Raw genomic sequence first — 26,905 nt, 5'->3', positions numbered from 1 at the left:
AAAACCTGTTATGACATGGGCCCGTAAAAGAAGATGGAAATGGAGAGAGCATAATGAACGTATGAAAACCTCAAGAAACAAGACAGATGTCTGAAGGTAAGATGAAGAAGATTCATCCCTAGTTTTTATTTTTATTAATTATATAGACTACAAATTTCTTTAGAAGTACTTATAAAGGAAGATTTTGTACTTATATTTCTTTTTGTAATGAGTATTTGTATATATAGATAATTATGTGATAGAAATGCATGTTTAAAGAGGAATACGATAGGATGGACTAATAGCCTCGGGCTTTTCATTCCCCGAACGAGTCGGTGGTTGGTTTCAAGGGGATCTTTTATACATTGCGACGTTCTAATCCAGTTTGTGGGCGCGGGGGTGCGCGCGCTCCAGTCGCTATTCATAAGAATTCAGGCGGCGTCGGCCTGTTCGGCCCTCGCTAACTCGATTTATCATTCCGGTGTCCCGTATTAAGCTATTAGAAATGATATATACGCGAGGCGGCGTCCGTCCCTTGAAATTTTTATAAAACTGCCGTCCCTGAATCGTCGATGTGTGGAAAATAGATTTCGGACGAGCGATTTTCTTTAGACCGTTCGTTTATCGCATTTATTTTTAATCGGTATAATTTATTCTTGTCTTTAACTAATTGATGTAACGTTTCAATTTCGGGCGGAAAGGCTCGGATGTAGGTCATGGCCTAAAAATATTTGCCCCCTTACAATCCAATCCGTTGAGAATCGATTGGCGTGGGGGCTCGGCGAGTAATTTTAAATGCAAACGGACGAACCGGGAAAATATTTACGTTGCCCGGTGCTAATTTGCTAACCGAAAACACTTCTCAATTTAGTACTTTAACAATTCCAACGGTGAGCCATCATCTTTAACGTACGTTTACTTATGCATCGTTGTTCATGGACGCGTATTCCCAAAGGGACAAAACGACCATAATTCCAACCGAAATTGGATTCACGTATTTATGAAACTGCCTGCACAAACGCGAGATACTCCAAGACATCGTCGCCGATGACAAAGGGATGGTTCTTTTGAGGGTAAATCGGTGAGATTTCACGATTGCTGCGGCTCGTAACGCGATTTTACTAGATCGTTACCTCCACAGGCAAAAGTGTAATAACCAAGTGAAACGCGAACCTTTTCTTCGTTATGCAAAAGGCTTTGCTGTTTTACGACGTGATTTTTCTAGTACCTCATTAAACGGTTCGTTATGAACCAACTTTTACCTTGCTTTATTAAAAGTTAATTATTTACGCAAAAAATGAACTACTATTGTTAGTTTTATTTCTTTTTTTAGCCGAACAAGATCTACTTTAATTACGCGAAAAACAGTTTCTTTCATTTTAAAAAGAGTACAATCTAATTAGCAAACCCAGTTTTCGCGAAATGAAATTTCACACAAGAGAATGGCGGAATGCAACGATTTCAACAGTTCCACACAAACGATCCTCTTTAAAAAGTGCAAAAAAAGGGAAAAGCATCCGACAGTGTGTGTGCAAAGCGCACTCGCAATATAGCTATGAGCCAACAAACGATACCGGAGTTGATTGCCGCAGTTGGGTGCGCGCTTAATGATTCGAGTTAAGCATCTATCCTTTTCTCGTATTTGATATACCTACTAGCTAACAGAACCGACAGAGATTCTCGTGTGGACGTTGCAACCACAGTGTGACAAAGGCTCAACGAGATAATGCGCACCAATTGCGTCAATTGATTCTTCCTGTTTTCTTTTTTTCATCATCAGTTAGTAAATTGAGAGTGCGTTGACGTTGATGTATGGACTAATGTTAAAATAAAGAAATATAAAATAAGAAAGACTGGAGAAAGTTGTTAATTTTTCGTCCAGGGGAGCATAACAATAACAGCGCGTTTGAGCCGATTAAAGCAAAACGCTCTTTACCGGGGTACTGTAGAAACGATGTTTGGAAGTTCGCGAAGTAACTCGACGGCCGACTTGGGAAATTTTAATAATGCAAATTGAAACGGCCCGGAACTCGGTCTGCGTGCAAAAAGCGGAAACGGTTTATTGTGTCCCTTAAAGCGCCGCGTTGTTTTTCCCCTTCGTTCGCTTAAATCCCGTCGCTCTTCATTGTCAACGTTTCGTTTAATGCCCGCGGCCCAACGCCAACTTCTTCTTCCCCTCCTCTATTTCGACCACTTGTGGCACTCGAACCTCATTCCCTGACCGTTTCATCGACTTTATCTCACACGGAATTAAACGGAAAGATGAAAGATCATTTGCCACTAGCGAAGAAACCATCTATCCACGTCACCCCATTTACCTTTTTAAGTTATCGTCTCCGATGTATATAATCGACCTCGATGATTATGGACTTGATTTATAAGGCAATCAACGCCACGCTCCGAATTTTGTGTCATTATCATCCTTATAAATTCTCTTTCAGGTTCTCGTTTACACTTTTTATTGAGATTTATAGTCAACTTGATCATAGTTCAAATATTTATATCACATATTCTTAATAGTTATCATCTTGACAATTTTAAAACATCAACTAAATTTTTAAATTCAAAAAATAATTCATTTCGTTTTATCAAAATATAACACAATTATCAAAAAAGGGGTAAATATTAAACTACGACTGACTTATTTACTGCTTTGGCTTCTCCTCATCGAAACTAGTTTTTGGTGCCGTTAAGTCCCAACTAACTCATTTTTGTGAGCTTAAAACCGATATTTAGAGATCAGCAAAAGCATCAATGTCTCGAAACTTCGTGATCACAATATGTATTTAGATTATTACTCTTTCACACTTTTGAAGACGTAGTTCAAAAATATGACCTTCTGTGAATAAAATATGTCCCTCATCACCTATGTACTTGGAACGCTGTAACGAATTTTATATTATCTTACAGCACTGTCTAATCGTATACCTTTCCTTCTTCATTCCTTGCTTTGAAATCACCTCCAATTTCCGTTTTCCTTCATGTATTATGTAATCTACAACTATCACAGTTAAAGCATTGCGATGCATGTACTTGAAAGGATGTAATGAAATGACGTAGGTGCGATGAAAGTGAAGTCTCTTATAACACAAGTCATTTCTTAATACACAGTTTTTGAAGTTAAACGGGAGTTGAGAGAATGATACATTTTTATGCAGAATTGTATTTTGAACAACGAGACGAAAGGTAAAAATAAAAATTGGGTTCTACTCGATATACACATTTCGATTCGGCTTTTATGTACATTGTACAACCCTCGACAATAGCCAACATAGCGTCGACAATACATCAATTCGCAGTCGCATGCCAGTGGATTAATGGATGAAAATGCGAAATCAATATCTCGCCTTACAATTACAGTGTACAAGGACGAACTGGTGTGCACTCGGTTCGGTCGAAAATCGACCAGTTTTCGCTACGATTTTTACTATTTCAACGATTCTAGTCTCTTCTTTAATTTAATTTTAATTTTAATCGTCCTAGTATTTTAATTGTTCTAAAATTTCAATTATCACTCCATTTTAATTATCACGTTGTCCCTCTTTACTCGTAAAGGTTAATACGAGCGATTTAACATTTCAAATAAACAAGTTTCAACTGATTGCGTTGGGGAGGTAAAGGAAGCCGCGGTATTTTTCAAAGACAAACTTTCCGGGTAAAATTTATGCCAGTAAAAGACCGAAGCTCGCACGAAGCAACAGTTAAACTCCAAGAATTACGGAAGTTGGCAATAAAATAAACTCCAACGGAGATGGAAAATACTAAACGCGTAAGTCTATTTACCGGAAAATGGTCGGTACCGTTAAATTAATTAATCATTTCTCAATTTTTTTTTTCGTTTCACTTTTCGAGTTCCATTTTCTGTTTCCATAGTGTACATTTTAAAACTACCTCTGGGTAGTGTCAAAGGGGGTTTACCAGGAGGCGTTGGAGTCGCGCAGCGCCTTTCGACGCGTCACGTTCCCGTCTCGTCAGCAGCTCACATCAAAGGCGTTGGAGAAGACGTGATCCGAGAACGAGTTCGTACAGCTCTCGCTCCAAGCGAGAGACAAGTTGCCACAGGCACAGGTGAGAGGCCTCTTTATTGATTTTCTGCCTGTCCGCTGGTAGAGGTACAGTAGGCTGAGCTGCTGGTAACCGCTGCCCAGGACGCGGCGGCGCTGCAAGCGTAAACTGAAAAGAGCGAAAAGGATAGGAATAGAGAAAGAACAAATTAGAATAAGTATCAAAAGTCATTTTAAAATAAGTACATGAATTAAATAGTTAACATCAAAATAACATGAAATAACATCCCAAATAGTTCCAAAATCATATATCTCCATATATTGTTTGAGACTCGTTCTAAAAATGTTTAAAGTATAACCTTTATAAAAATAATGACCCGTTTTAGGGTTTGTTCGTAACAGGATGCGATAAAATCGGGTAATTTAGTGGGCGGGTAACCGGATTTTTTTTACCAACATGGTGAGGCTGCGGCGTTCTTTTTAAAAGCCGTCCCAGCCACTAGTTGCTGGGTTTATTAAATTGCCGCACACGACGCGGCGTGTATTATTTCTCGAGGGCATCGAGAGTGCCTGATTACACTTTATGCGCCCAAAGCTAAAAGGTATGCTAATACAAACTATGTATATTGCATCGCGACGAAACGCGTGCTTTATGAAATTAAGATGCCCCATTCTCGATTGCTCATTTACCGGATGGGGTCATCCCACCCTTTTGAGTTATTATGCTCGTCTCATTCATCGTCGTTAAAAATTTAATTTTTTTAGTTTATAGAAAAAAAGTACATGAAAAGGTTCATTTAAGAAGTCGTTGTAACCCATAACCATTTCTAGCGGGCCGTACATCAGCCACTTGGCGTGATGTTTCACTTTCTGCAAAACGAGATGAGAGTAATGAAACGGAACGGAGCTGGTGGTTCCGAGGAAGCGCACAGGGGTTGAAGTGCCGAGTCGCTCGCAAACTCCATCTCTCGGTAAACGCCGCGTTTCATATTTTATAAGAGGATATAAATTCGGGGTGAGCTAAGGGGTCGACGAACAATGCGGCAACAAAGATCTAGTCCGAGGAGTTCGTCGAACTTGAGCCACTTGGCAATTATTCACATTTCCACGATGCGAGATTCGAGAGGTTCGTTCATAATTTAAGATCGGGTTAAGACAAACGTTGGAGCAGGAACGGGGCGAGGAAGAGATTATTAAAAGGTGGATTATATAAATTGAAAGAAGGTTTTAATACGGTAACGAGGGATGAACGGAAGAAGATAAGATTGTTCTATACGCGGTTGTTGTTGTCCCTTTACAGGTGGCTTAAACCGAAATAATCCGGAGATTTGTTCGAGCATGTTCCGCATTGTAAGGGTAAGGTAAATATTGGAGTTCTCCGCTTGTTTCGTCGTTGCTCAAAAAGCGGTTCGTTTCGGTTGGATTTGGAAGTACGTCAATTGAATGTATTATTTGGCCAATTTATGCATTTCCTTCTATAAGTATATTTTTTGTTATTTCTTGATAATTACCTTGTCGATACCAGCTGGAATCCAGTGGTATAATTGAGGCGCGGCGATGAGCCGAGGATCCAGTTTGACTACCTATAATGAATGCAATGAATACTAATAACGTAGTAGATCAATATTTCATCCGGAAACTGAAACCCGACCGCCGCTAGTGGCGGCGCCCCCGTTTCAGCAACGAGTTGTGGAAGGGGGCGATTAGTCGAAATGAAGTAGCGCCGAGGCACTACCGGAGCGTCCTCAAGACCTGCTGTTGCTGGACCAGTTTCACAGCAACAAGTTCCTACTGCCAGTAAATACGAATTACCGCCAATTTAGGACCTGAAACGAAATTCTTTGCCGCTCCTATTCAATTCCAAGTCAGGGTATTTACTGAGAATACTCTCGACCTATTAATTTTCAGCCTATTTCTTTAAAACAAGTACCTCTTACGAGGAGAAAACAAATACCTTAAGATAAAAGAAATTGAGATTAACGTTCACATCTAATGATTGCTTCTGCAATAATCTTTCTTTGTTTAATCTAAGACATGACTATTAAGACAACACGGTTAAAAACAGTTTCTCACTCAATATTAGTGATGGAACGGATAGTAACTCATATTCCAAGGAGTGGATTTTATACGAATTTTTAAAACTTTTTTCAAAATGGCTTTTTGCATTAAGAAGAGAATACTTTAATTAATAATCGAAAGTGATAACAGCGACAGTTCTCTTAGTAATGAATGTGATGATGAGTTACAAGCGAAGAGAAGGAAACTAGACGAAACTGCAACAAGAGATTTTATATATCGTATTGGGATTGTTACAATGAGGTTGCTAAAGACAAACCTGATATAAATAAAGTTGTATTCAATGAAAAAAGTCCTATTGGGGTTGAACTTGATTATTATCTGCAGTGTCCAACACCTAAAAGAGATACTAATTCCTATGAATGGTGGAGTACTAAGTAATAGGTTTTTAATATCCGGCCAAAGCCGAATATCTGAATAAAAAATGGCCGGATATCTGTTCCATCACTACTCAATACCTATTACAAGCAAGTGTTAAAACTGGTAGACCTGGTAAGAACCCTGTTAGTGTAGAAGCTTTATTTTATTGTCGTTGCGTTGAAACTAACAAAATTGATCATTCTTGATGTTTCACAATTTTTCAAGAAAATATAACCAAAAGAAATTCTAATGAAGCAATTTATATTCAAGATATAAAAATAAATCGTCACAATGACTTTGATTCTTTTTTGTGACTTAAATTTACATAGAGTAAGCGTCAACGAGTGCTCTTATTATTGTTATTAAGGGTGACACTCGTCGAGCAATCACGTTTAATTCGCGTAGACGTGAAGCTTAATTACCAAGTTAATGTCGTAATTACTGTTCAGAAGTCGTAATCCGATTGTCTGGGCACGTATTTTACTGACTTTGACTTGCGATTTAAAGAAAATTAAATCTATATTAATGAATCGCAATTTTGATGGGATCCTTTTTTTGTTAGATACGAAAAAACTCTATGGTTCATGTATTATATCGATCGGAGCCCTTCAGAAATGTTGGGGATTTGATGATGTCGCCGTCGTAGTTGGAAATTTACATATACTGTTTTCGGTAGTGTTTACCTACCTCAAATATCAAGGGAACGAGAATGTTTTTAATCAACGAAAATTTCGTTGTTGAGTGGTAGGTGCATTAAATTAATTGAATCCGCGCGCGCAACTAATTATATGTCATCATCATCATTAAAAAAAAATTAAAAGTAATATTGAGAACCCGATAAATGGACCTTTTTATAGTTGGATGATAAAAAATTCCTTGGCAGACGCCGTAATTAAAATTCGCGGCCACGAGGAGTATTTCGAAGTGGAACGTGCAGCGCGATTCGTGTTCTTTGGGGTTTCACCAACAAAACGCAACGTTGCTCGGTAACACTAATTAGTTTTCCGCTGTGGAATGGAAATTTCGGGACGAAGATGTGGAAAAAACTCAACAACCATCCGAACATGACCTTGTATCATTAAAAATCCTAAATTGTTTTTTAAATTAATTAAAATATAGTTTTAAGAGTAACTTTTGATTGAGTATCTTCATCTATCAATTTCACAATTAGTTTTGCAAGAAGTTCTTTTTCCTTAGTGTGTATATCGCGTGTTTCTGATAAAAGATTATAGCTGGAAATAAATTGTTGAAGGTTGCGTATTCAAAACAACGGAAAATTTGTGTAAAGGGGAATAATTTCCTCTTTGAATATATCATATTGCTGAAAATAAAATAAATTAAATTATTAAAGTATAATAAATAAATAAAATTAAATTAAATAATAAAAAAATTTTTGGATCAATTAAAAAGCTGTTACCAAGCCAATAAACTTGAACGTTTCTCGCGCCTCTTTTCGTGAAAATGGCCTCATGGCGTGTTACATAGAACGACGGGCGCATTTTAAGGGATAATTGCTAATTTAATAGCCATTCGCTTAATCCCGAAAAAAACTTCACCCGTTTTCTTTTTTGATTGTTGAAATTTTTTTTATTTTGTACACATCTACATCTAAGAAGTACATTATGTAGCATAGTTTCTGCTGCGTTTCTTCTACGATTTAATACAATTAATGTTAAGAAGGTGTACGTTTAAAGACTTTAACACACACACATATTTTTATTTTATAATTCTTTTTGTAAATGGGATGTGCACCTCATAATACTGTTTGTATTTGGACACCGGAAGTATCCATGAATATAATCTAAAATTAAAAAAGTAATTACAATAATTAATTTAAACTAATAAATTATTTTTTACCTATGCCACCATAGATTAAACCTCAATTTTTGGACAATTAAAAGTTGCTTGGTCACCACTGGATACTATTTTCATTGTGATGATGACGGAATTGTCGAAAGCTCCACTGGACACTAACCGCACGACCGTATAGTCGCAATTGATGACTTCTGTATGTCTACCTGAAAATAAATGGATTTGAAAATGAATGGTAAAAACTTGGGTTGAGTTTAAACCGTGCCGACACGGCTTGGAACAACTATAAATCGAAATAAAAAATGAAGAAAATCCGTTTCGCCAGGTTGGAACGTAATGAAATTACCGGTTTGTTGGCGTGCTACGAACGGTAAATAGGTAGCAGTACTACTTTGCATGTCGAGAAAACATCTGATTAGGAGGAACAGAAATCATTTTGATTATCGAAAAAGAAAATATCAATAAATAAACCGAAAATTAAGTTCTCACAAGCTTTTCTTATAGATTAATCTAAATTTTTAAGTTATTGACTCAAATTATTTTACTAATTTCTTAGTTAAAATTATTTTTAATCGATTTAAAATTAAATTCCGAGTTATTTAAGTCCAAACACGATTAGTTTATATTAAAAACTTACAAAGATTCATGAAATTAATACAAATTAAAATTAAAGATTACATTATTTGTCAAAATTACATTATTTTAACTAAAATATAGGTTATCAAATTACAAGATTTTTAATAAATTTTTAAGTTATCGATTTAAATCAATTTTTTAATTTTCTAAAATTTGGAGTTTACTTCATAAAAAGGAAATAAAGTTAAATTTGGATATATAAAATATAAACTGCAACGTTTTTGTGTGTTTAAATGTAAAAGCTTTAATCCGAGCTTTACAATTTACAAGGTTTTTATCAGAGTCTTGATATATAACCTTATGACATTCATGGGATGTGTTTTTTCCGTGATTTTTATTATTCCAAATAACAAAATGACCCGGAAACGATATCATTTGTTTTGCGCCCGAAATAAACAGGTTTTATTGGTCAAATTCGGCCACGAGTTTTAAATATTTACGCAAAAACATTACGGATGCATACATCCCATCTATAAAATATACATTTTACGACTATTTCGTCAACTCTATTGCTTAAACACAGTTTTGAATTTAAAGGTTATTTATTTAAACGGCATCAATTGAATTGTAGTTTTCGGTATCGATAGATTAAAGTGCAATTTAATGAAGGAAACTAAACGGGATATACAAAAACCGATCGATTCTCCTCGTGCCGATGTCCGATTAAAACCCAATAATAATAATTGTAGGGACCCTAACAGAAACAGGTGCGGCACCTGAATTCAACGTTCGCCTGCTTTCGTTTCTGTTCAGGTCAAGGATAAAACGGAAAAGCGAGGAGAAAGATGGAAAATGTCGTACCTAGACGAGGCATCGCCAATTATTTATAAACACTAATTTTCGAAATATTTTTCAGAACCCCGGCGCCTCCACCGTAAAAATCAATAAAAAATATACGTTAAAATTTAAAGTTTAACTTACTGGCTTTTGAATCCATACCGCAAACGGCATCTGTTAAAAGTAATTGAGAAGTATCGAGTGATGTGGAACCTCCAATTTGTAGAAAATCATCCAGACCTCTTTTATTGCACTGCAAGAAAAGAGAAATGTTAAATTTTACCGTTTAACCCTAGGTGGTGTTCGTTGCGATGTGATATTGATTTTAAAAGCGCTCTCTATCATCGAAATTCTTAAACGTTTATTATAAAGAATCCTTATTCTAAAAATTAAATTAATTTTATAGATTTAATAAGGTAGATATTTTAATTTTCTTTTCTTGTAGATCCACTTTCAAGCAAACTCTAATTCCAAACCCAAAACTTGTACGAAACTTCTTAGTTAGTACCTACAATTCCACATTGAAAGTTTCAAATGAGCAAAGTTTAAAACTTCCAACACAATTACATTACCGTTATGTTTGTCGTGTTATAACGAAAATTAAATCATCGCTTCGATTTTCACACGTTTGATCTTTTAAACTTTTAAACCTACATTATCTCGTTTAAATGTTAATCAACTTGCACGAATAAATTTAAATAACCTACAGCTTTTGTCATGCATCACCTGTAACCGCACCTTGTGAACGGTGCCAGTTTCAAGCTCGATCCCTTTGCCCATCGTTGAAACAACACCAACGCTTAAACTTAAAACACGAACTTCAGCCGGAAATAAACTGACAATTGTACAATTCGATCTTGAAGCGTAGTTACGGAGTGTTAATGTTGCTTCGAAATCTTGTAGCAATACATTACAAGCTGAAAAATGATAATAAATATAATTATTGAGATATATAGGATTGATAAGCTTGATCGATTCAAATTAGTTATCGAAAGTTTTGAAACTTGTACTCTAAGACAACTTCTCCGGTTCACTAACTAGAACGTTTCAAACGTTTCAATTTCAGTTTTGAACCAACACTCGTGTTATCTTACAAGTTTCAAAATATCCGCGGAGACATTGAATGACGTTTTAACTAAAAACTTTCTGTTGGAACCTAAATCCTTTCGAAATATTATCTGGGGGTATATTGAATTGCGATTTCAGAGGATTTTTAACTCTTAAAGGAGGGCTTAAATATTGAATTGGACGCCGGACGGTAGAAAGACGTTCAATATTGCAGGACTAAGAAAAAGATCGCTTGAAAATATTGCGTTTTTCTTTTTTAGTTGAATACTTACGTCTTGGATTTTTCAAGAACCTTATTGAAAAACGAAACCCGCTGTTCCTGCGAGGCATCCTATATAAAATCATGGCCGCGTTTTGCGTGGTCCTGAAACCATCTTTGATTTTTCTACGCCCGCAAACTTCTAAAACTCGACTATTTGGATTTGGATGATCAAACTCGTTTGGGAATATCTCCCCATTCATCTCCCACCCGTCTAAAAGCTACAATAAATCTCATTTGGACTGCAACAAACGAAAAAGAAAACTTACGCTAATCGCTCCATCGTTTTCACATGGTACATCCAAATAGGACACTTTCAACTCGATTTTTTCATCTGGTGCTGTAAATATGTAAATCCCACACGTGTTGTTCACGTGGCTCGCCGTGTGATAAAACACGCCTTCTTCCGTTATCATTTCCATGCATTCTAAAAAGAAAAATGTTGGAATTTCAAAAATTGCATAAAAAGTAAATTGGAAATAATAAAGTTTTCTTTAAAAAGAACTTCCTCGTATCTCTTTGACTTGGAAAGGTAGTCAAAAGGGAATGCAGGATGCATTATTTATTTCGATGAAAAATTTGAAATGTAAGTAAGTGCACGAATAGATTACAGAAATTCGTCGTCGTCTTTCGACTCAAACCTAAATTTTATCAAAAAATATAATAATTATCGAGTCAAAAATGGAATTTTACGCTCACTAAACTGCACAATTTTGATTGTACGTACATCGTTGCTAATTAACAATGTCACAAAAGAGATTCTTTTTTATCCCAAAAATTTTTTTTAATTAAATATAATTAACGACCGCCCATTTTTTGTTAGGGTTCCGAATGTTTCTATTTCTAGGTCTAGTGTTAGTTCTAATTTTAGTTTAATGAAAAATATGTAACAATTTAATGCTGAATAACAACTAGAATAGCCTAAGAGACGTTCGGCTAAACCCGAATATTTCTAGTCCTAGTTTTAGAGTTAGTTTTACCTGTAGTACAATAAAAATATATAAAAATTTAGCGTTAAATAAAAATTAAAACTAGAACTAACGCTAGACCTAGAATTAGAAAGCTTCTGGTTTAGCCGTGCGTCTTCAGACTGCCTCAATATTTCTAGCCTACTTGATCTTTGTTGTAGTAGTCTCAATTTAAAAGCCTCATCCGGTATATAGGGTTAAATTCGTTATCGGATAAATTTTCTCTTTAATTAAAAAAGATCTATAAAAAAATAGGATTTTACGCTCATTAAACTGCATAATTTCGATCGTAGGTACACCGTGCCTAATTAAAAATGTTACAAAAGAGAACCTTTTTAACGAGGGATTAACCCAAGAAAAGGATTTTCTATTTTTTGTGTTATTAATACTGTTAATATTTTAAAATATTTTTTAATATATTAAAAATATAATCTTGAAGTTTTTGTAGTTTTTACGTTTTAAATAGAGATTGATAGATAAATCGTGTCAAAACCACAATTTATCCGCTTTAATAGCTACGCGATAAAAATTGGTTACATCGCGATAAAAAAAACTAATTTTAAAAGCGATTTTGTTTCATAGTCATTTTTATATCCACAAAATTTTTTAAATTTTAAACTTTTCCCGGCGCCTCCGCCAAAATATCGAAACACATCATTGGATCATTAATTTAACAAAAGTAAATTTCCTGTTCATTAAGTACTAAAACGTCAATGCATGGTTGATGTAGTAATTTCCATGGTATTTGATGTGGTGTATGTCGTTTACCTATTATGGCTGTCTCACTTGATCGCCTACGTCTACTTGAAACACCCTCTGGTTTATCGATGGATTGAAATCTATGCCTTAAGAACTCCAATCCATGCTTGTTACTCAACTGTAATAAAACAAATTAATATAAAAAAAGTATTAAGTAGCGTTATAAAAGATGGAAGGCAAATTAACTTAGTTTAGGAGATTACCATCTCGTAAAGAAGAACGATCTCTCGTTATTAATTTTCAACACTTTGTTACTTTTCCAAGAACATGGTGCATTAATTATGGCGTAAAGTAACTATTTTTTCTTTGTTTTATATCTTGAAAGTTTTACCTAATTATAACTAAATTCGATATATAATAAAGAAAATCCATTTTTGTGTAGTGTTGTACACAAAAAGAAGTGTTTACAAAGGATTATTTTTATTGAGAAATCAAACCAAGACGATTTGACATCGACTGACAAATTCCTTAAGAATCATCTTGACACATGTATCGTCTTTTTAATAATCCAATCTCGCATTAATCTTGTAACCGAATTGTAATTGAAGAGAGGTTTGCGGCTTTAAAACCACACATAAACTCGAACGGTGAACAAACTATTTTCTATGTTACTGACAACATTGTTAACTTTGTTCTTTTTTTAACTTTAAGTGCAAAATAATGAGGTAAATAATCTGTAGCATCGAGTATCGAATCTCTTTTATGAATATTCATGAGAATAAAATTATTCCGACAAATTCTGAGACTTTTATACCTGGATATTTATGTGAAAGCCCGTATTAATTTAATGAACCCATAATATTCCAACCTCGAACGAATTGATACTATCGTCAATAATATACTATACGAATTTCTGGAAAAAAAAGGTAAAAAGAAATGGAGGTAAAAAATACGTCAGTATTTTTCTGCGAATTCGACCGGCTTCAACTTAAATACACTTTTATTTAACGCGGAAAGGAAATGAGGCGTATTTCAAGTATTCCGGTTAAATAAAAAGAAGTGATTTCTATATTTAAATACGGGATAAGTTAGAACAAAAAATGTTGGGTATTAACCCGAGGAGCTACAACTGATACTATTTAGATTAACACATAGTGTGATTAGACGATTTTATGTGATTAAGCCGAGGTCACTTATGGCCGAGGCAATATAACTGTTGCAACATTGGATAAGAACTTGGTAAGGCCTCGAAATATGTGTGGTCCAATATTAAATCGATGATGAGAAAAATGATAAATCAAGACGTATTAAGATTTTCAAGTTTAGGATATACTCTGAGAATTGAGACTGTTCTTCAAGAATTACTAAGTTAAACCGACGGAATTTTAAAAATAAACGTAAAATGTAGCTAATTAAATGAAGTTTTATATAAAGCGACAGTGTTTTATGTCAATCTAATTTTTATTTATAGGCAATTTCTGGCGTTAGCAAACAATCTAAGTTATAAACTATTAGCTAAAGTACCTGTTAGTTACGTGTCATCATCAAATTACTTTCGCGTTTATTTAAGCTTACCCGAAAGTACGAAAGCTTTTTTGATAAAGCTTATCAATGACATATTTATTTGCTACGTGTCTCCTCTAAATGGCCTAATTAATTTGTGACGTTAACTTAATCGCGATGTACCATAAAATTCGAAAAAGTCTTTTTTATAACAGTAAAGTACGTTTTGTTTTTTTTTTCTGTTTTCGCGGAGAGTTGCCCAAGGATAACACACCACAGGGAGTTGTCTACAGAATGTCTAGTCACTGCACCCTATGGAGCAATGATTAATGGATAGCATCGTTTGTAAAGACTTAATTCAATCTTTTCAAATAAAGCAAAAAAAAATCGGAATTTTGGTAATGATTTAGTTGGAGTTTAGTTGCAACCGAACGTGTTTCCTGTGGGATACAGACTTTGCTACAACAACACTGTTTCGGCAACAAAGCAATTAATTTCCATCTGTCTAACTTTACACTATATAACTTTACTGTTACACACAGAACGTGTTTGATTAATAAAATATTAGTGAAAAGTTAGTTTAGAATTTAAAAATTAAAAACTTACCTTAGATTGGGTTATTAAAGGTGTTGATAAACACTCTTCGGCAAAGAAGACACAACAGCAGGACAAAACGGTTACGGTCCAGAGGATCATGATGAAGATGATCGAAGGGAACACGTAGACCTAAAGGTGGAGGAAAGCAGCGCCCGTTTGTAAGCGTTTTCGACCGGGCGTCGGGTTTAAATACGCGCGATGCCGGCGGCGTCGCGACGCTCCGCGATGCGCCGTGGTTCGGACGCCTCCTCCATAATACGCCCGCCACCGTCCATCTACTTCCTCTTCACAGAAAAAGACTGATGAGTGTTGAAGGTCAATTTCCGAATCGAATTAAAAAGGATCAAGATGCAGTTATGAATGAAATCTCGTGGTATACTTTTTGGTGTAGGTCAAGCAATTTTATTTATTTTTCTTCTTTATATCTAAAAGAAACAATTAACGATAAAAAATAATAATAAATGAGAATAGATGGGTTTTAGCGAGTTTTGTTTTGATGCTTTTTAGGGGAGCATTGAAATATGGAATATTGTGAGAGAAAAGCTTTTAGATTAACCGTGAACTACTAACCCAGACATGAGAAGGTCGTTTCGTGCTTTTAACAAAAAGTTAAAAAAAAATAGTAAAGCGAATAAATTTAATTAAAAAATTATTCTTAAAAAAAGTTTTTGTGAGTATTTTGGGATAAATTATCAACGAACTTTTGGAATGCCCTAAATTTAGAGATTTTACTGCGGATGTAGTGTACAAACACGTTTTTACCGGCGTCGTTAACACCTTTTTATTTGTTACCTGTGGAGGAGGGAAATTGAGTGCATAGCTGAGATTTTTTCGATGTAATTTCGAGGGGAAGCGTAAATATTTTCAAGTTCCCCGTTTCATTGATAACGGCGAAGGTCATTTATATTTTAAAACTTTTTCGATACAATTCTTGCATTACGAAAAATCAATTTCAATTTAAATTTCAATTCTATTTTCGTAAATAAAACGATGAGAATAGATATTGAATTCGAGCGAATTAATATTGTAAAAGTTATGTTAATTAATTTCGCCCTTTGTAACTTAATATTTGAACCGTGCATATTCACTATTTGTGTAAATTTTATGCCAGTTAAGTTTCGTGCAAACAAAGCTAACGTTTCTACCTGCACGTTCATTGTAGAAATTAATAATGGAACTTGTTTGGTAGATTGTCGTAATAATTAGTTCTGCTTCGATGAAATCGCCAAGATAACGAGGGGAAATCTTAAAGTTATTAGTTTAATCAAGCGAATGAGGATAAAAAGGGGGAAAATAATTAATTTTAAACAAAAATTAAGAGCGGTATAATTAAATATAATTAATTATATTTATGGATGGTGTTAATATATTGTTGTGATAAAAACTCGGATTGTACATATTAGATATTTGCTAATATTTGATAATCATAAAAAGGTTTTATTGTTATAGTTTTATTCTATGTGTAATAACACCGAGTTATTATTAAAAATTAATTTATTAATTTTGTATTAAACTTACCCCGAAAATGTAATAAAACTCCTCTTAGCCGTATTTATATAACTAAAGGTAAATTTCCTTTTTATGAAAATGAACCTAAAACTTCTTACTTTAATACATACAATAACAAAGTATAACTCATACTTACTTTTCTTTCTTAAATTCCCCAATTACGTTATAATATATTTTGTAATTACAAAAACTATACAATAAAAACTATCTAAATTATGAGCAAAATCTTATTTCGTTGTCTTCCTTTTGTAGCGGAGACGTCGAACTCACAGACCCTTTTCTCAGATAGCCGCTATCTCTTTTATCTTTAAAAACTGTGTACACCCGCGTTTACGTCACCTGTATTTTTTCTTCTAGATACGAGATGCACAATAGGCGTTTTTTAAATAACACTAAATACGATTATTAAAAAATATATATATATACACTCAACAATAAAATAAATCTAAAAATCCCCTAATTTCTTAAATTATTTCATTAAAATCATTAAGAAGAGTCATATCCGGATGTGCTCCTCGGCGATAAAGGATGAAAAAGATCAACAACCGAATCAGGTTGTTGTTGATAACTTTGTAAATGATTGAAATCTCCGCCTAATTCATATTGTAATCGCCGATCATACGCAGACCCTAAAATACAAATTTTCTAAAAAGAAACAACTAAAAGTATTATTATTATCCTTACAAGGATTATGATGTTGTTGAGGAACTTGGTAAAGTCCATAATTAATACTGCTGGTGGCGATCTTTTTTAATCCTTGAATCGAAGTTAAAATTAATGCAAGTTTCGCGAGAAGTAAAGCTTTCCCCCCGAGAACAGCGAGAAATTGGAAACCTAACGGAATCGCAATCATACTTATCGCTAAAATACTGAAGATAAGAATCGGTAAAAGATCTTTATAATGATGTCTCCTTCTCGGCGAAAAAGAAAAGAAATAATTTGGTTTTATGGGAAATTTCAACAAGTGACTCTTAAATAAACCATCGATTTTTTCGATTATGTTATCAAACCATGATTTTGAAGATAAATTTCTTTCCCTAAAAATAAAGAAAAATATAATCTAATTTAATATAAATACAAACAAACCTATTTATAAATGTCAAATTTCTATTTTTAACCAATTCAATTTCGCCAATCCGTAAACGATCCATCGTCCTCACCCTATCCAAAGCGATTAGTACTCTTCTTTTCAAACATTCAATCACACTAACCGCAACATTATATACGGTTTCGGTTTGGATTGCTTCCCGTAAGCAATTTGCCAATAATATTCGTATCCCGGGGAGCGAGGAGCCCAGCAGGTCGTCTTCCTCTTTCATTTCGGCTCGAATCGTGGGCGTTGTAAATGATGGAAATAACGTCAGGAACGCTAACGTTAACCAAACGAAGTAGAAGCCTCGCGAAGTCATCCTGAAAAGAAAAGGACCAAGAAATAGAAAGGTTTTCTTTTTGAAGGGTGTGAAATTTTAATGCTTTAGGATTGAAGAAGGTGTTGGGTTTTTATTTGGGGGCTCGAATTGGATGATTTATATTGAAGGGTGAAATAAACAATAAAATAATAAAAAAAAAAATAAAAATATATAATTTCAATATCATGGAATATTGTAGTATGTATATTTTTGTTCCAAATTAGGACAGCAAGATTTTGGGGAAGTTTTTGTAAAATTGTGGATGTTTCGGATTATGTGGGCGTGAAGATATCTTTTAATACTACTTTAAAATAAAGTCTTTATAACAAATGTAGTACTTAATAGATTAATCTTGCAGCTTCTGCTTTCGTAATCCTTATCATTAAACTGCAATTTGATTAAAATGCCTTTAAAGCATAATCTCTATATCGTGAATCCTGTATAATAAAATTTTTATAAAAATGCGATAAAATAAATAAAACGAGAACGAATAAAAAAAGAAAGAAAGTGAAAAAAGTAAATTTTTAACGACTTTTACGTCAAGGTTCTCTCCGCTAATGGATCCCCATTAATAATTACCGGTATTGAAAAAGAATAAAACCTGGTGAAGCGATATGAAACATTAATCAACACTTAACACTTATTTCTTTATCCCGTCGCGACGAAGTTAAACCGCATTTAATCACTGAAATTGGATAATCCATTCATAGCTTTACCTTGGAAACAATACCCAGGCATCGGTAAACCACAGTCGCGGTAACGAATCATTTGCAGAGACTAAATTCGTCGCGAACTGTCCAGGCCAGATTTATATGTTAGTTCGACGACGACAAGAGGCGTGTTCTCTTGACCGTACCGCATGAAATTTCATTGCCGACGACGTGAAACGGTCTTGAATTAAAGCTAATAGCCCATACCGTGACCTACGACTACAATGTGGATTCCGCCCGATTTCAATTTTCCGGAAAAGATTTCCGATAACCGATTACACTTTATAGCTATTTAAAGAGAGAAATGAGTTGTAATAATATAAAAATGTCTTTACGAAGTAGTTTAGTTGAAAATTGGAAATTCAAAGTATACGAAAACAAAGCCGTAAACGTTACTTGGATTTAACGAGCGGTCTTTGTAGCCTATTATTTGATCGTTATGGCATGCAAGTTAAGTAAAGTGTAACTTAACCCACTGTCTTTATTTATGCGTCCTAATAAATTCAATGTGATGCTTTAAAAGATCACACTCCATTTACCATATTCTTTTTTAACGAAAATTGGAAATTACTTGTGGATACTTTGAAGACTCTTGTTTATTTTGAGTTCTCATAGGAATATATTGGATGTTAACAAGGTATATAAAACCATGTTTACATACACACAATTACTTTAATTTTCATTCAGGTATAAGTATAAATAAAAAATAATAAAAAAGAGAAAAGAAAAATGAGAAACCACACCAAGTACAAGACATCGTCACCTATTCACTAATTTATACCTGGTATCGTACAATATCACATTTTTATGAACAAACTTACAATTTTAGAAAGAAAAAAGAACTTTTCTGGTTTTTTAATAAATCCCGATTAATACTAAACGATCCAAAATACTTCAAAACATCGCCATTAGTTCGCCACGAAACCATCTCATAAATCATCATAAATTTTTATATACATCCATAAAAAAAATAATCGAAATTCTTCGAAATAAAATAATTAGTTACATCGTTCTTGGCACGTGCACTTGGTCTTTGTAAGGGCGAAACAGCTGAGCATATTGGTGACGAGACTGCAACAGCGGCGTTGTTCGTTTATTTCTCCAACCGGTAAAGCTACCCATTTCTCTTGACCACCGCCGAATCACCTAACTTCCGATTCTGCGCCACCCGAACAGTCTTCGGGCTTCACTATTTGATAAGTTACAAAGTATTCTGGATAAGCTTGTTCACCACGGTACACCACATATTCCGGGAAATTCAATCCTCCAGCAGATGGTCGTCCAGCTACCGAATGATGACCAGGTGGAGCGTGAGCCATTTTCATAGCGCTAAATTGTAGAAATGATTTACCTAATGTTACCCTGCATAAAAGTAAATGCCTAAAAAAAAAAATTTGAATCACATAGTTACTTATAATTTTTTTTATTAAGTTTACCTGTGGCAAATATAACAGGAACGATCTTTATGGACGGGGCAACCAGTTCCACCACCAATTCCATAAACGTATTGGTTACTTTTAGAGGAATGTTCGGCGAAATAAATCCCCGCCCCAAACATTCCCCCAATATAAGCATGGCGTTCATCAAAACCTTTTTGAACGATCGCGTTTATAAACGGCGATCCATGGAATAACATTCTTTCGTTGTTTTGATTACTATTTTCTTCTGCTACTTCTTGCCTACGATGAGTGTATCTCTCCCATAATTTCCTATTCTGAACTTTTTGTATCTAAACATAAATAACTACTTAATAATCAAAACACAACATTTCATTAAGTTACTTACCCTAACAATATTATATCTTGCAAAAATTCCACCGGCATGTCCATTATCCCTATGTTCTCTAATACTATTTTGCATCTCCTCTTCAACAGCAATGAACTCCTTATCATCAGCTAATAAATCAACCAATAAAGTTCCCGGATTCGAAGGAGTTGACCACAACCCCCCACAACTAACCATCAACCTCTCCATCCCTTTAATCAACTTATGTCTAAATCCATACGCCGTAATTCCAACTTGTTTCAAATCTTCATGTCCCATTTCCGCTAAAATATCCAAAGTGATTTGTTCGCGATCGAAAATTTCAAACAAATGTTCCAAATTTAAATTGGCTAAAAATGTGGCTACGTTCATCCCGACGCTGCTTCCTACACCGGTTACCGCTGTTATTTCCGCTTTAGATCCCGCGCAACATCCCCCTTCCGTACCAGGAATTGCCAAACTGTTACGACTCGAAACCGGAACTGATAACGTCATGGACGCTCCAGACGGCATTATTACAGTTTCCGAGTTAAGAGGTAACATTGTCGGAGATGGGGATTGAGCCAAAACGATGGACGGGGGTCTCGATGATGGTGCGGCTGTTGTTGGTACTACTTGTTGTGAGGCCATTGCATCTTGAAGGAGACATCTAACGTCATCTGCGGACGCTAAATCCATCGGTACTTGCCCTTCTTGATTTTTTAAGAAAGGATCGGCACCGTGGGCGAGTAATAAAGCGCATAACTGAGTTCTACCTTTTTGCGCAGCCTCATGTAATGGAGTAAAACCCCATTTATCAGTCGCATTTACCACAGTATTAAACTTTATTAATAGCGCTGCTATATCCAAATGCCCATAACTCGATGCGTTATGCAAAGGAATTAAACCACCCTTATCTTGAGCGTTTACATCCGCTCCATGGTCTAAAAGAAATTCTGCGACTTCCACATTGTTATATCCAGCTAAAAAATGAGTATGAGAAATTTATTAAAAAAAAAGTAAACTATGTTTTACCTGCGAGATGTAAAGGTGTGGAATTTCTACCTTGGGCATCTCTACAATTTATATTATCGGACGTAACTAATCGTTGCACCCGCAATAAATTCCCCTTTTTAGCGGCATCTAAAAGTGCCGCATTACCCCGAAGAAGGTCCGCAACATCTTGATCCCCATCTCTAACAAGATCCAAAGGAGTTGCCCCATCACGATTTTTCTTGCTAGGATCAGCCCCATGCTAACAATAAAAATAACCTCAAATACACCAAAATCATCTCCAAAAACACACACCTTCAATAATAACTTAACAATTTCGTATTTGCCTTTAGCAGCAGCTTCATGTAACGGAGTAAATTTCCACAAATCAGCCACATTAACACTCGCACCATGTTTTACGAGTAATTCCGTAACTTCATAGTGTCCATACGAGCAAGCATTGTGTAAAGGAACCAAACCGCTGTAATGATAAAAAATAGAAATAGGAGCAAAAAAAGATTTTATTTTACCCTTTATCTTTAGCATGAACATCTGCACCCAATTGTAAAAGATATTCTACAACGGGTACTCGATTATAACCGGACGCAAAATGTAATGGTGTCGAATGTCTTCCGTCTAAATCGCGACAATTGACGATGTGAGGATATGAACCTAAAAGTCTTTGAACTTGATCTAAGTCTCCCGATTTTGCAGCTTCAAGTAATTGAGCTTCGACGTCCGCGTTCTCAGGAGGTGGATCTAATAATTTAAAATTACAAAATTAATTATAAAGGATTTGTAATTTGTATAGAGAGGTGGAAGTGCACAACTTTCTGCTAAACAATAATTACCGACGCATATAGCATGCGTTTAACGCTGTACATTGTAACCACTCATCTAATATCATTTTTATAGAGTTGATTGTTGTGCCTCGGATGTAAGCGACCTTAGATTCAGTCTTTTTTACACTAAATTGTAACGACTCGATTAATATCTTATTAATGGCCACCATCTCTTTAATATTGTATAATGTAATCAAGAGTATTAAAGATAAAATACAGTAGAATCCCGATTATCCAGGCTGCGAATTATACGTGCCATAAACGTCGTAGACGATATTCTTTTACAGGTTTTAAAATGACAACTAATCAAAGCGGTAAACTAAATGTTTTAACGATTATTATGCAAAAAATAATTTTTTTTTTGATTATCTGTGTCCCTTCCGGTCCTGTGGAGCACGGATAATCGGGGTTCAACTGTACCATCCAAGTAACATTTCGACCTCAAATGATCTTGATACCATTTTGCCAGACGATGATGAAAAAACATCCCTGTTATATAAAATACCATTTATACGCACTTCCACTGCCTTTATACATACCCTTTAATAAAATCACAATTATAATTACCTTGCAATATCTTTAAAACATTTTCTGAAGCCACCTGAGCAGCTGTATAGCCTTGTAATGAAACAATACTTGTATCAATATTATAAGATAATAAAATTCTGCAAGCTTGAACGTTATCATCTCGAGCACAACGATGTAGGGCGGTTTGTCCCAATGATTCTAAAGCGTTCACTTTTGATCCATGTCTCAATAAAACGTCCATTAAATCATAATGAGAATTATCGGCAGCGATGTGTAACGGCGTTAAAAAATCTTTATTTTTTTCGTTAATATGAACCCCTTTCCTAATTAACGTTTCTAATACTTGTTTTCGTTTGGGGTATAATGAACTGACGACGGCGTGAAGGGCAGTGTCCCCTGTATAGGGGTGTTTAAAGTTTATTATGTCAGCTGAAAGGTACTTTTTGATTTTTGTTGTGTCCGCTTGACGAGATGCTTCAAGTAAACAATGACCTTTGTATTCATCTAAAAAGAAATGTTTTTTTAATGAATTTGGAGCATTTCATTTTTGGGAATTAACTCACAAGCTAATCTTTCTTGTAGTTCTCTAGTGGGGGCCACATCTATAGCTGATTTTGAATGACAGTTTAAAAGTGTAGGATCAGCCCCTTCGCTTAAAAGCAAAGAACAAACTTCTATGCGAGATTTTGAAGCCGCTTCGTGTAAAGGAGTAAAAGCCCATAAATCGTTAGCATTAACATTAGCACCGTGTTTTATTAACATTTCCGTTACTTCAAAATGACCATAAGAACATGCGTTATGTAAAGGAACTAATCCTCTATATAAAAGAATTAAATATTAAAATATTTATTACTTGATGTGTTAAATAATCTAACCCTTTATCTTTAGCATGAACATCAGCTCCATGTTGTAATAATAATTGTACAACTCGACCACGATTATAACCTGCTGCTAAATGTAAAGGGGTTGAACGCCTCCCGTCGCTAGCATGGCAGTTAACGTTTAAAGGATTGAGCAAGGCGAGTAACCGTTCTTCCGACCCAGATCGAGCTGCTTCCAAAAGTTCATCCTTACGATACTCTCCAGTGAGAACTGGACGTGTTGAAGAGTCGGCCAATTCTAAGGCAGTCTTACCTTCGGTGTTTCTTATATTTACATCAGCTCCATGTTGTAATAAAGCTGGTTAAAATTAATATAAATAAATAACAAAAATGATTACTGTTTCAATTTTTTTAATACCTATACAAACATCGATTTTTCCTTTAATAGCCGCTTCATGTAAAGGGGTATAATTCCAATTATCTCTTGTATTAGGATTTGCACTCGCCTCTAATAATAATCTAACAACATCGGCATGCCCAAAAGAGCATGCATTGTGTAAAGGATGCAATCCACCATCATCTCTTGCTTGAATTGAAGCCCCAGCAGATAAAAGAAACTCAACGATATCTCTTCTACCATAACCTAATAATTTTTACATTTTTTTATCAACAAATTGTTTAATAAATTTATCTTACCCGCTGCGAAATGTAAAGGTGTTGATTTTCTTCCGGCAGTATCCCTAGCATTAACAGTTTGTGGAGTAATTAATTTTCTTACTTTGGCAATGTCCCCAATTTTACACGCTTCAAATAATTCTCTAAGTGGATCATTTGCTCCAGGTAAAGGTTCCATAGTTGCGGTTAAAAGGGCTCTTCTATTTGCCATTGCTCGGTCTTTGCAGGGTTTTTTTCTCACAATCCTCTCACTTAAGAGCCAGATGTGCCCACCTCCCTTGACCTACAGCGAACATAGCTGTGTTTCTTGAAGCGCCGTCGTCGTTCAACCGTTGTACGAGTTTTAACACGCCGAATTAACGCACGACGTATTAATTTTAATGGTTAACGGCACCTAATTAAGTCAGGAATATTTCATAACTGCTCTCTCTTCTATATTTGTCAATCGCGATGCAAATTTTCAGAACCATTACAAAGAGCGGTTTACGCGTAACCCAAAAACACACCTTGTTTTAATTAATTTAATTAAGTTATTCACGTAATATAATAATCTGAAATGATGAGGCCTGCCAATTAATTCATAAATTTTGAATTTCGTATTATATCTATAAAGAAATACTTGAGGAACACTTAAATAGAGCGGGTTATGTTTTGAAATTGATATGGTGTAAACTGGACTTAGTCACTTTGATGTCGCTGTGAAGTTGGATAAAAATAATTACCAACATTAAGAAAAGAACAACTATTTTTCTTGTAAAGATTAATAAAGGATAATTTTTAAATAAATAATCGTTTTTTTTTATTTTTTATCAATTTATTCTTAAAAAACATAATTTGATTTTGTGTAGTTTTATAATCAAAATAAAATCATGAGTATTATTTGTTTGGATGTCAAAAATGTCAAAATGACAGACTTTTTAAACTAACCTAACTTTTTTAAATGATCAATTTCTGATTTATTATAAAAGTATTAAGAAATATAATCATGGAAGAAGATTATGAATCGGCGAAAAAGCTGTTAGAGGAGTTAAGAAAAAAATATTGTCCTGATACTTCTAAAGGTGTCATAACATAATTATAAATATATATGTATTTTTAAACATTATTATTTTAGAAGATAAAAAGAAGAAAGAAAAAGATGAATCAGATAAAAATGCGCAACTTTATAGTGATCTTAAAGAAAAATATTCTTTTGGCCCATTAACTTCCTCTACAACTCAAAAAGGAGAACAAAAAAGTAATAAAATTAAAAGCAAATCAAAGTTAAAACAATCTAGTTCAAAAAGTAACGAAGGTGATATTAGAAAGATATCAATAACTATAGACAGTAATGTTATAAATAAATTTGGCCAAGATATCTTGGGGAAACTACAAGACGCAGAAATATTTTCTAAAATTACAACACAAGATCAACTATTTCCTGGATTAATCACCTGGGAATATTCTCCAGCATTAATAGATGATGACAAAGACATAAACGATGTAATATTAATTCTGAATTGGGATGAACTATTATCTCACATAAAATCATCTAATTTACTTAACTACATTAGTTCTATACAAGATATTTTAACAAATAAAACTATATATTTAGGATTATTAGGGATTGATGATTACTTTAAATATTGGAAATCCCAAAAAGCTGCTCAAAGAACAGTTTCTGAATACCAAGATAGCATTCAAGTAACCCGAAACGAACTCGAAATGGCTTTAACTGAACTCCAATTAGCAAATAATTGCTGTTATCGCAATCTAAATTCATCACAAGACCTAATTGATTTAGTTTTACAATACACCAAATCGATAGTTCAACTTCCGGAGAAGTTAGAGAAAAGTAATAAATACAAAGATTATGATTTCAACATATTAAAAGTGAAAAAAGATTCGGTTTCTGTGGATAAAGATGGAAACGGCCTACAAAGACTTTGGCAACATCAACTAACAATGTTCGAAATGGCCCGATTAGAAACTGCAGAAGCTATAGTTGGGAAATTTCCGACCCCATCAGCTTTATACGAGGTACTTTTATTTGTTTTTGATGCTTTTGATGAAAGAAATTCGTTTTAGGCTTGTAAAGATTTATCGAAAGATGAGGGACATAAATTAATTGAAGAAATTCCAATTCGACGTGCAGCTGGACCACATATTTCAACAAAGAAAGTTGGACCTAAATTAAGCAGTAAAGTTTATACGTTTTTTAATTCAATTAATGGTGACGATGTATTATAAAAATGATGATTTAATTTTGAAATAAATTTAATTAGTCGCGCCATCTATTATCAATTGGTTAAAAAAAATAGATTACTACTTTTTAAAATCCTACAATAAATTTTATTATTAAACTTATATTAATTTAGTGATATCCTTTTTATTTATAATGATAATTGATATCTCGAAACAGTGAGTTACACTTTAAATTAAATTTGAAAACAACCTTTGCTTGTGGTCTAACCTCTAAATATTTAGTTCCTCAGAAAAAAATTAATAAAAAAGGTGCGTAATTGGCATAGAAGTGTGATAGATCGACGACGTTATCTTAAATATGGTTTGACACGACGTTTTCGAATACTTTTTGATGTATCGATTGATTTAATTCAATTGATTTTTAATAAATAATAATTTTTACGAAACGTCGATTTATATCTGATTGCTAAAGCATTTCAGTATTTTAATCAAGAAATCGATCAAATTTTTAATAACTAAGTAAATCAAAACTAAAAACTACTTACTTTTCTTAAATAACTAATTAATGAATAACAATTTTGATTTTGAAGGTTTTATGTCAAATGTCAAACTAAACATAACCTAAAAATTCAATTTTGACGTAAATCTTATTAATTCTAACCTACAAGTTTCCGAATAATTCATATCGATTATTTTTACCTAATAAATTGTATAGAAAGAGATTATCTAGAAAACGGTATAAATTTACGGATC

The 26,905-nt window shown here is 34.2% G+C and overlaps 4 protein-coding genes across 7 annotated transcripts; 1 reads left to right on the top strand and 3 right to left on the bottom strand.

Moving 5' to 3' along the window:
* Positions 1–7,831: 7,831 nt before the first annotated feature.
* On the bottom strand, positions 7,832–16,574 carry LOC111428104 (corticotropin-releasing factor-binding protein). Of its 2 annotated transcripts, none has more exons than XM_023063500.2 (10): positions 16,384–16,574; positions 16,257–16,331; positions 14,748–15,163; positions 12,708–12,816; positions 11,241–11,398; positions 10,985–11,192; positions 10,371–10,561; positions 9,789–9,897; positions 8,277–8,437; positions 7,832–8,220 (listed from the first exon to the last, which is right to left on the bottom strand). In XM_023063500.2, exons 3-9 carry the CDS (start codon positions 14,835–14,837, stop codon positions 8,292–8,294), a joined length of 1,011 nt encoding a protein of 336 aa, XP_022919268.1. In that variant the 5' UTR covers positions 14,838–15,163; positions 16,257–16,331; positions 16,384–16,574; the 3' UTR covers positions 7,832–8,220; positions 8,277–8,291. The 2 variants fall into 2 exon arrangements, with proteins under 2 accessions (XP_022919268.1, XP_022919269.1); XM_023063501.2 differs by having other exon boundaries at positions 7,833–8,220; positions 10,383–10,561.
* A 73-nt stretch (positions 16,575–16,647) lies between these two features.
* LOC111428105 (DUF1676 domain-containing protein Osi23) lies at positions 16,648–18,541 on the bottom strand. 2 transcript variants are annotated; one of them, XM_023063502.2, is made up of 4 exons: positions 18,236–18,541; positions 17,334–17,657; positions 16,932–17,284; positions 16,648–16,876 (listed from the first exon to the last, which is right to left on the bottom strand). In XM_023063502.2, exons 1-4 carry the CDS (start codon positions 18,277–18,279, stop codon positions 16,734–16,736), a joined length of 864 nt encoding a protein of 287 aa, XP_022919270.1. In that variant the 5' UTR covers positions 18,280–18,541; the 3' UTR covers positions 16,648–16,733. The 2 variants fall into 2 exon arrangements, with proteins under 2 accessions (XP_022919270.1, XP_022919271.1); XM_023063503.2 differs by having other exon boundaries at positions 18,373–18,539.
* A 477-nt stretch (positions 18,542–19,018) lies between these two features.
* Positions 19,019–24,597, bottom strand: LOC111428103 (tankyrase). The gene is made up of 11 exons (XM_023063499.2): positions 23,990–24,597; positions 23,712–23,936; positions 23,348–23,651; positions 23,036–23,289; positions 22,512–22,976; positions 21,633–21,861; positions 21,418–21,583; positions 21,145–21,364; positions 20,152–21,092; positions 19,803–20,095; positions 19,019–19,746 (listed from the first exon to the last, which is right to left on the bottom strand). Exons 1-11 carry the CDS (start codon positions 24,177–24,179, stop codon positions 19,509–19,511), a joined length of 3,525 nt encoding a protein of 1,174 aa, XP_022919267.1. The 5' UTR covers positions 24,180–24,597; the 3' UTR covers positions 19,019–19,508.
* Positions 24,598–24,872: 275 nt separating this feature from the next.
* On the top strand, positions 24,873–26,242 carry LOC111428346 (Methyl methanesulfonate sensitivity 4). 2 transcript variants are annotated; one of them, XM_071199345.1, is made up of 3 exons: positions 24,873–25,029; positions 25,086–25,987; positions 26,036–26,242. In XM_071199345.1, exons 1-3 carry the CDS (start codon positions 24,954–24,956, stop codon positions 26,195–26,197), a joined length of 1,140 nt encoding a protein of 379 aa, XP_071055446.1. In that variant the 5' UTR covers positions 24,873–24,953; the 3' UTR covers positions 26,198–26,242. The 2 variants fall into 2 exon arrangements, with proteins under 2 accessions (XP_071055446.1, XP_022919599.1); XM_023063831.2 differs by having other exon boundaries at positions 25,083–25,987.
* The last annotated feature ends 663 nt before the right edge of the window (positions 26,243–26,905 follow it).

This window comes from Onthophagus taurus, chromosome 10 (assembly GCF_036711975.1).
Source record: "Onthophagus taurus isolate NC chromosome 10, IU_Otau_3.0, whole genome shotgun sequence".
Classification (NCBI taxonomy): domain Eukaryota; kingdom Metazoa; phylum Arthropoda; class Insecta; order Coleoptera; family Scarabaeidae; genus Onthophagus; species Onthophagus taurus.
Note: the sequence above shows the minus strand (reverse complement) of the source record. Positions and strands in the feature narration are given on the sequence as shown.

Coding starts and splice junctions, on each gene's coding strand:
- LOC111428104 (XM_023063500.2), bottom strand. CDS start 14,837: ATGATCCTCTGGACCGTAACCGTTTTGTCCTGCTGTTGTGTCTTCTTT. Junction 11,399..12,707: donor AAGTGAGACAGCCATAATAG/GTAAACGACATA, acceptor TTTTCTTTTTAG/AATGCATGGAAATGATAACG. Junction 9,898..10,370: donor TTCACAAGGTGCGGTTACAG/GTGATGCATGAC, acceptor CTTTTCTTGCAG/TGCAATAAAAGAGGTCTGGA.
- LOC111428105 (XM_023063502.2), bottom strand. CDS start 18,279: ATGTTTCATATCGCTTCACCAGGTTTTATTCTTTTTCAATACCG. Junction 17,285..17,333: donor AATTTGACATTTATAAATAG/GTTTGTTTGTAT, acceptor CTTTATTTTTAG/GGAAAGAAATTTATCTTCAA. Junction 16,877..16,931: donor TCAACAACATCATAATCCTT/GTAAGGATAATA, acceptor TTTGTATTTTAG/GGTCTGCGTATGATCGGCGA.
- LOC111428103 (XM_023063499.2), bottom strand. CDS start 24,179: ATGGCAAATAGAAGAGCCCTTTTAACCGCAACTATGGAACCTTTACCT. Junction 22,977..23,035: donor ACTACAAGAAAGATTAGCTT/GTGAGTTAATTC, acceptor ATTTCTTTTTAG/ATGAATACAAAGGTCATTGT. Junction 20,096..20,151: donor CAAGATATAATATTGTTAGG/GTAAGTAACTTA, acceptor ATTTATGTTTAG/ATACAAAAAGTTCAGAATAG.
- LOC111428346 (XM_023063831.2), top strand. CDS start 24,954: ATGGAAGAAGATTATGAATCGGCGAAAAAGCTGTTAGAGGAGTTAAGA. Junction 25,030..25,082: donor TTGTCCTGATACTTCTAAAG/GTGTCATAACAT, acceptor TTATTATTTTAG/AAGATAAAAAGAAGAAAGAA. Junction 25,988..26,035: donor CCCCATCAGCTTTATACGAG/GTACTTTTATTT, acceptor AATTCGTTTTAG/GCTTGTAAAGATTTATCGAA.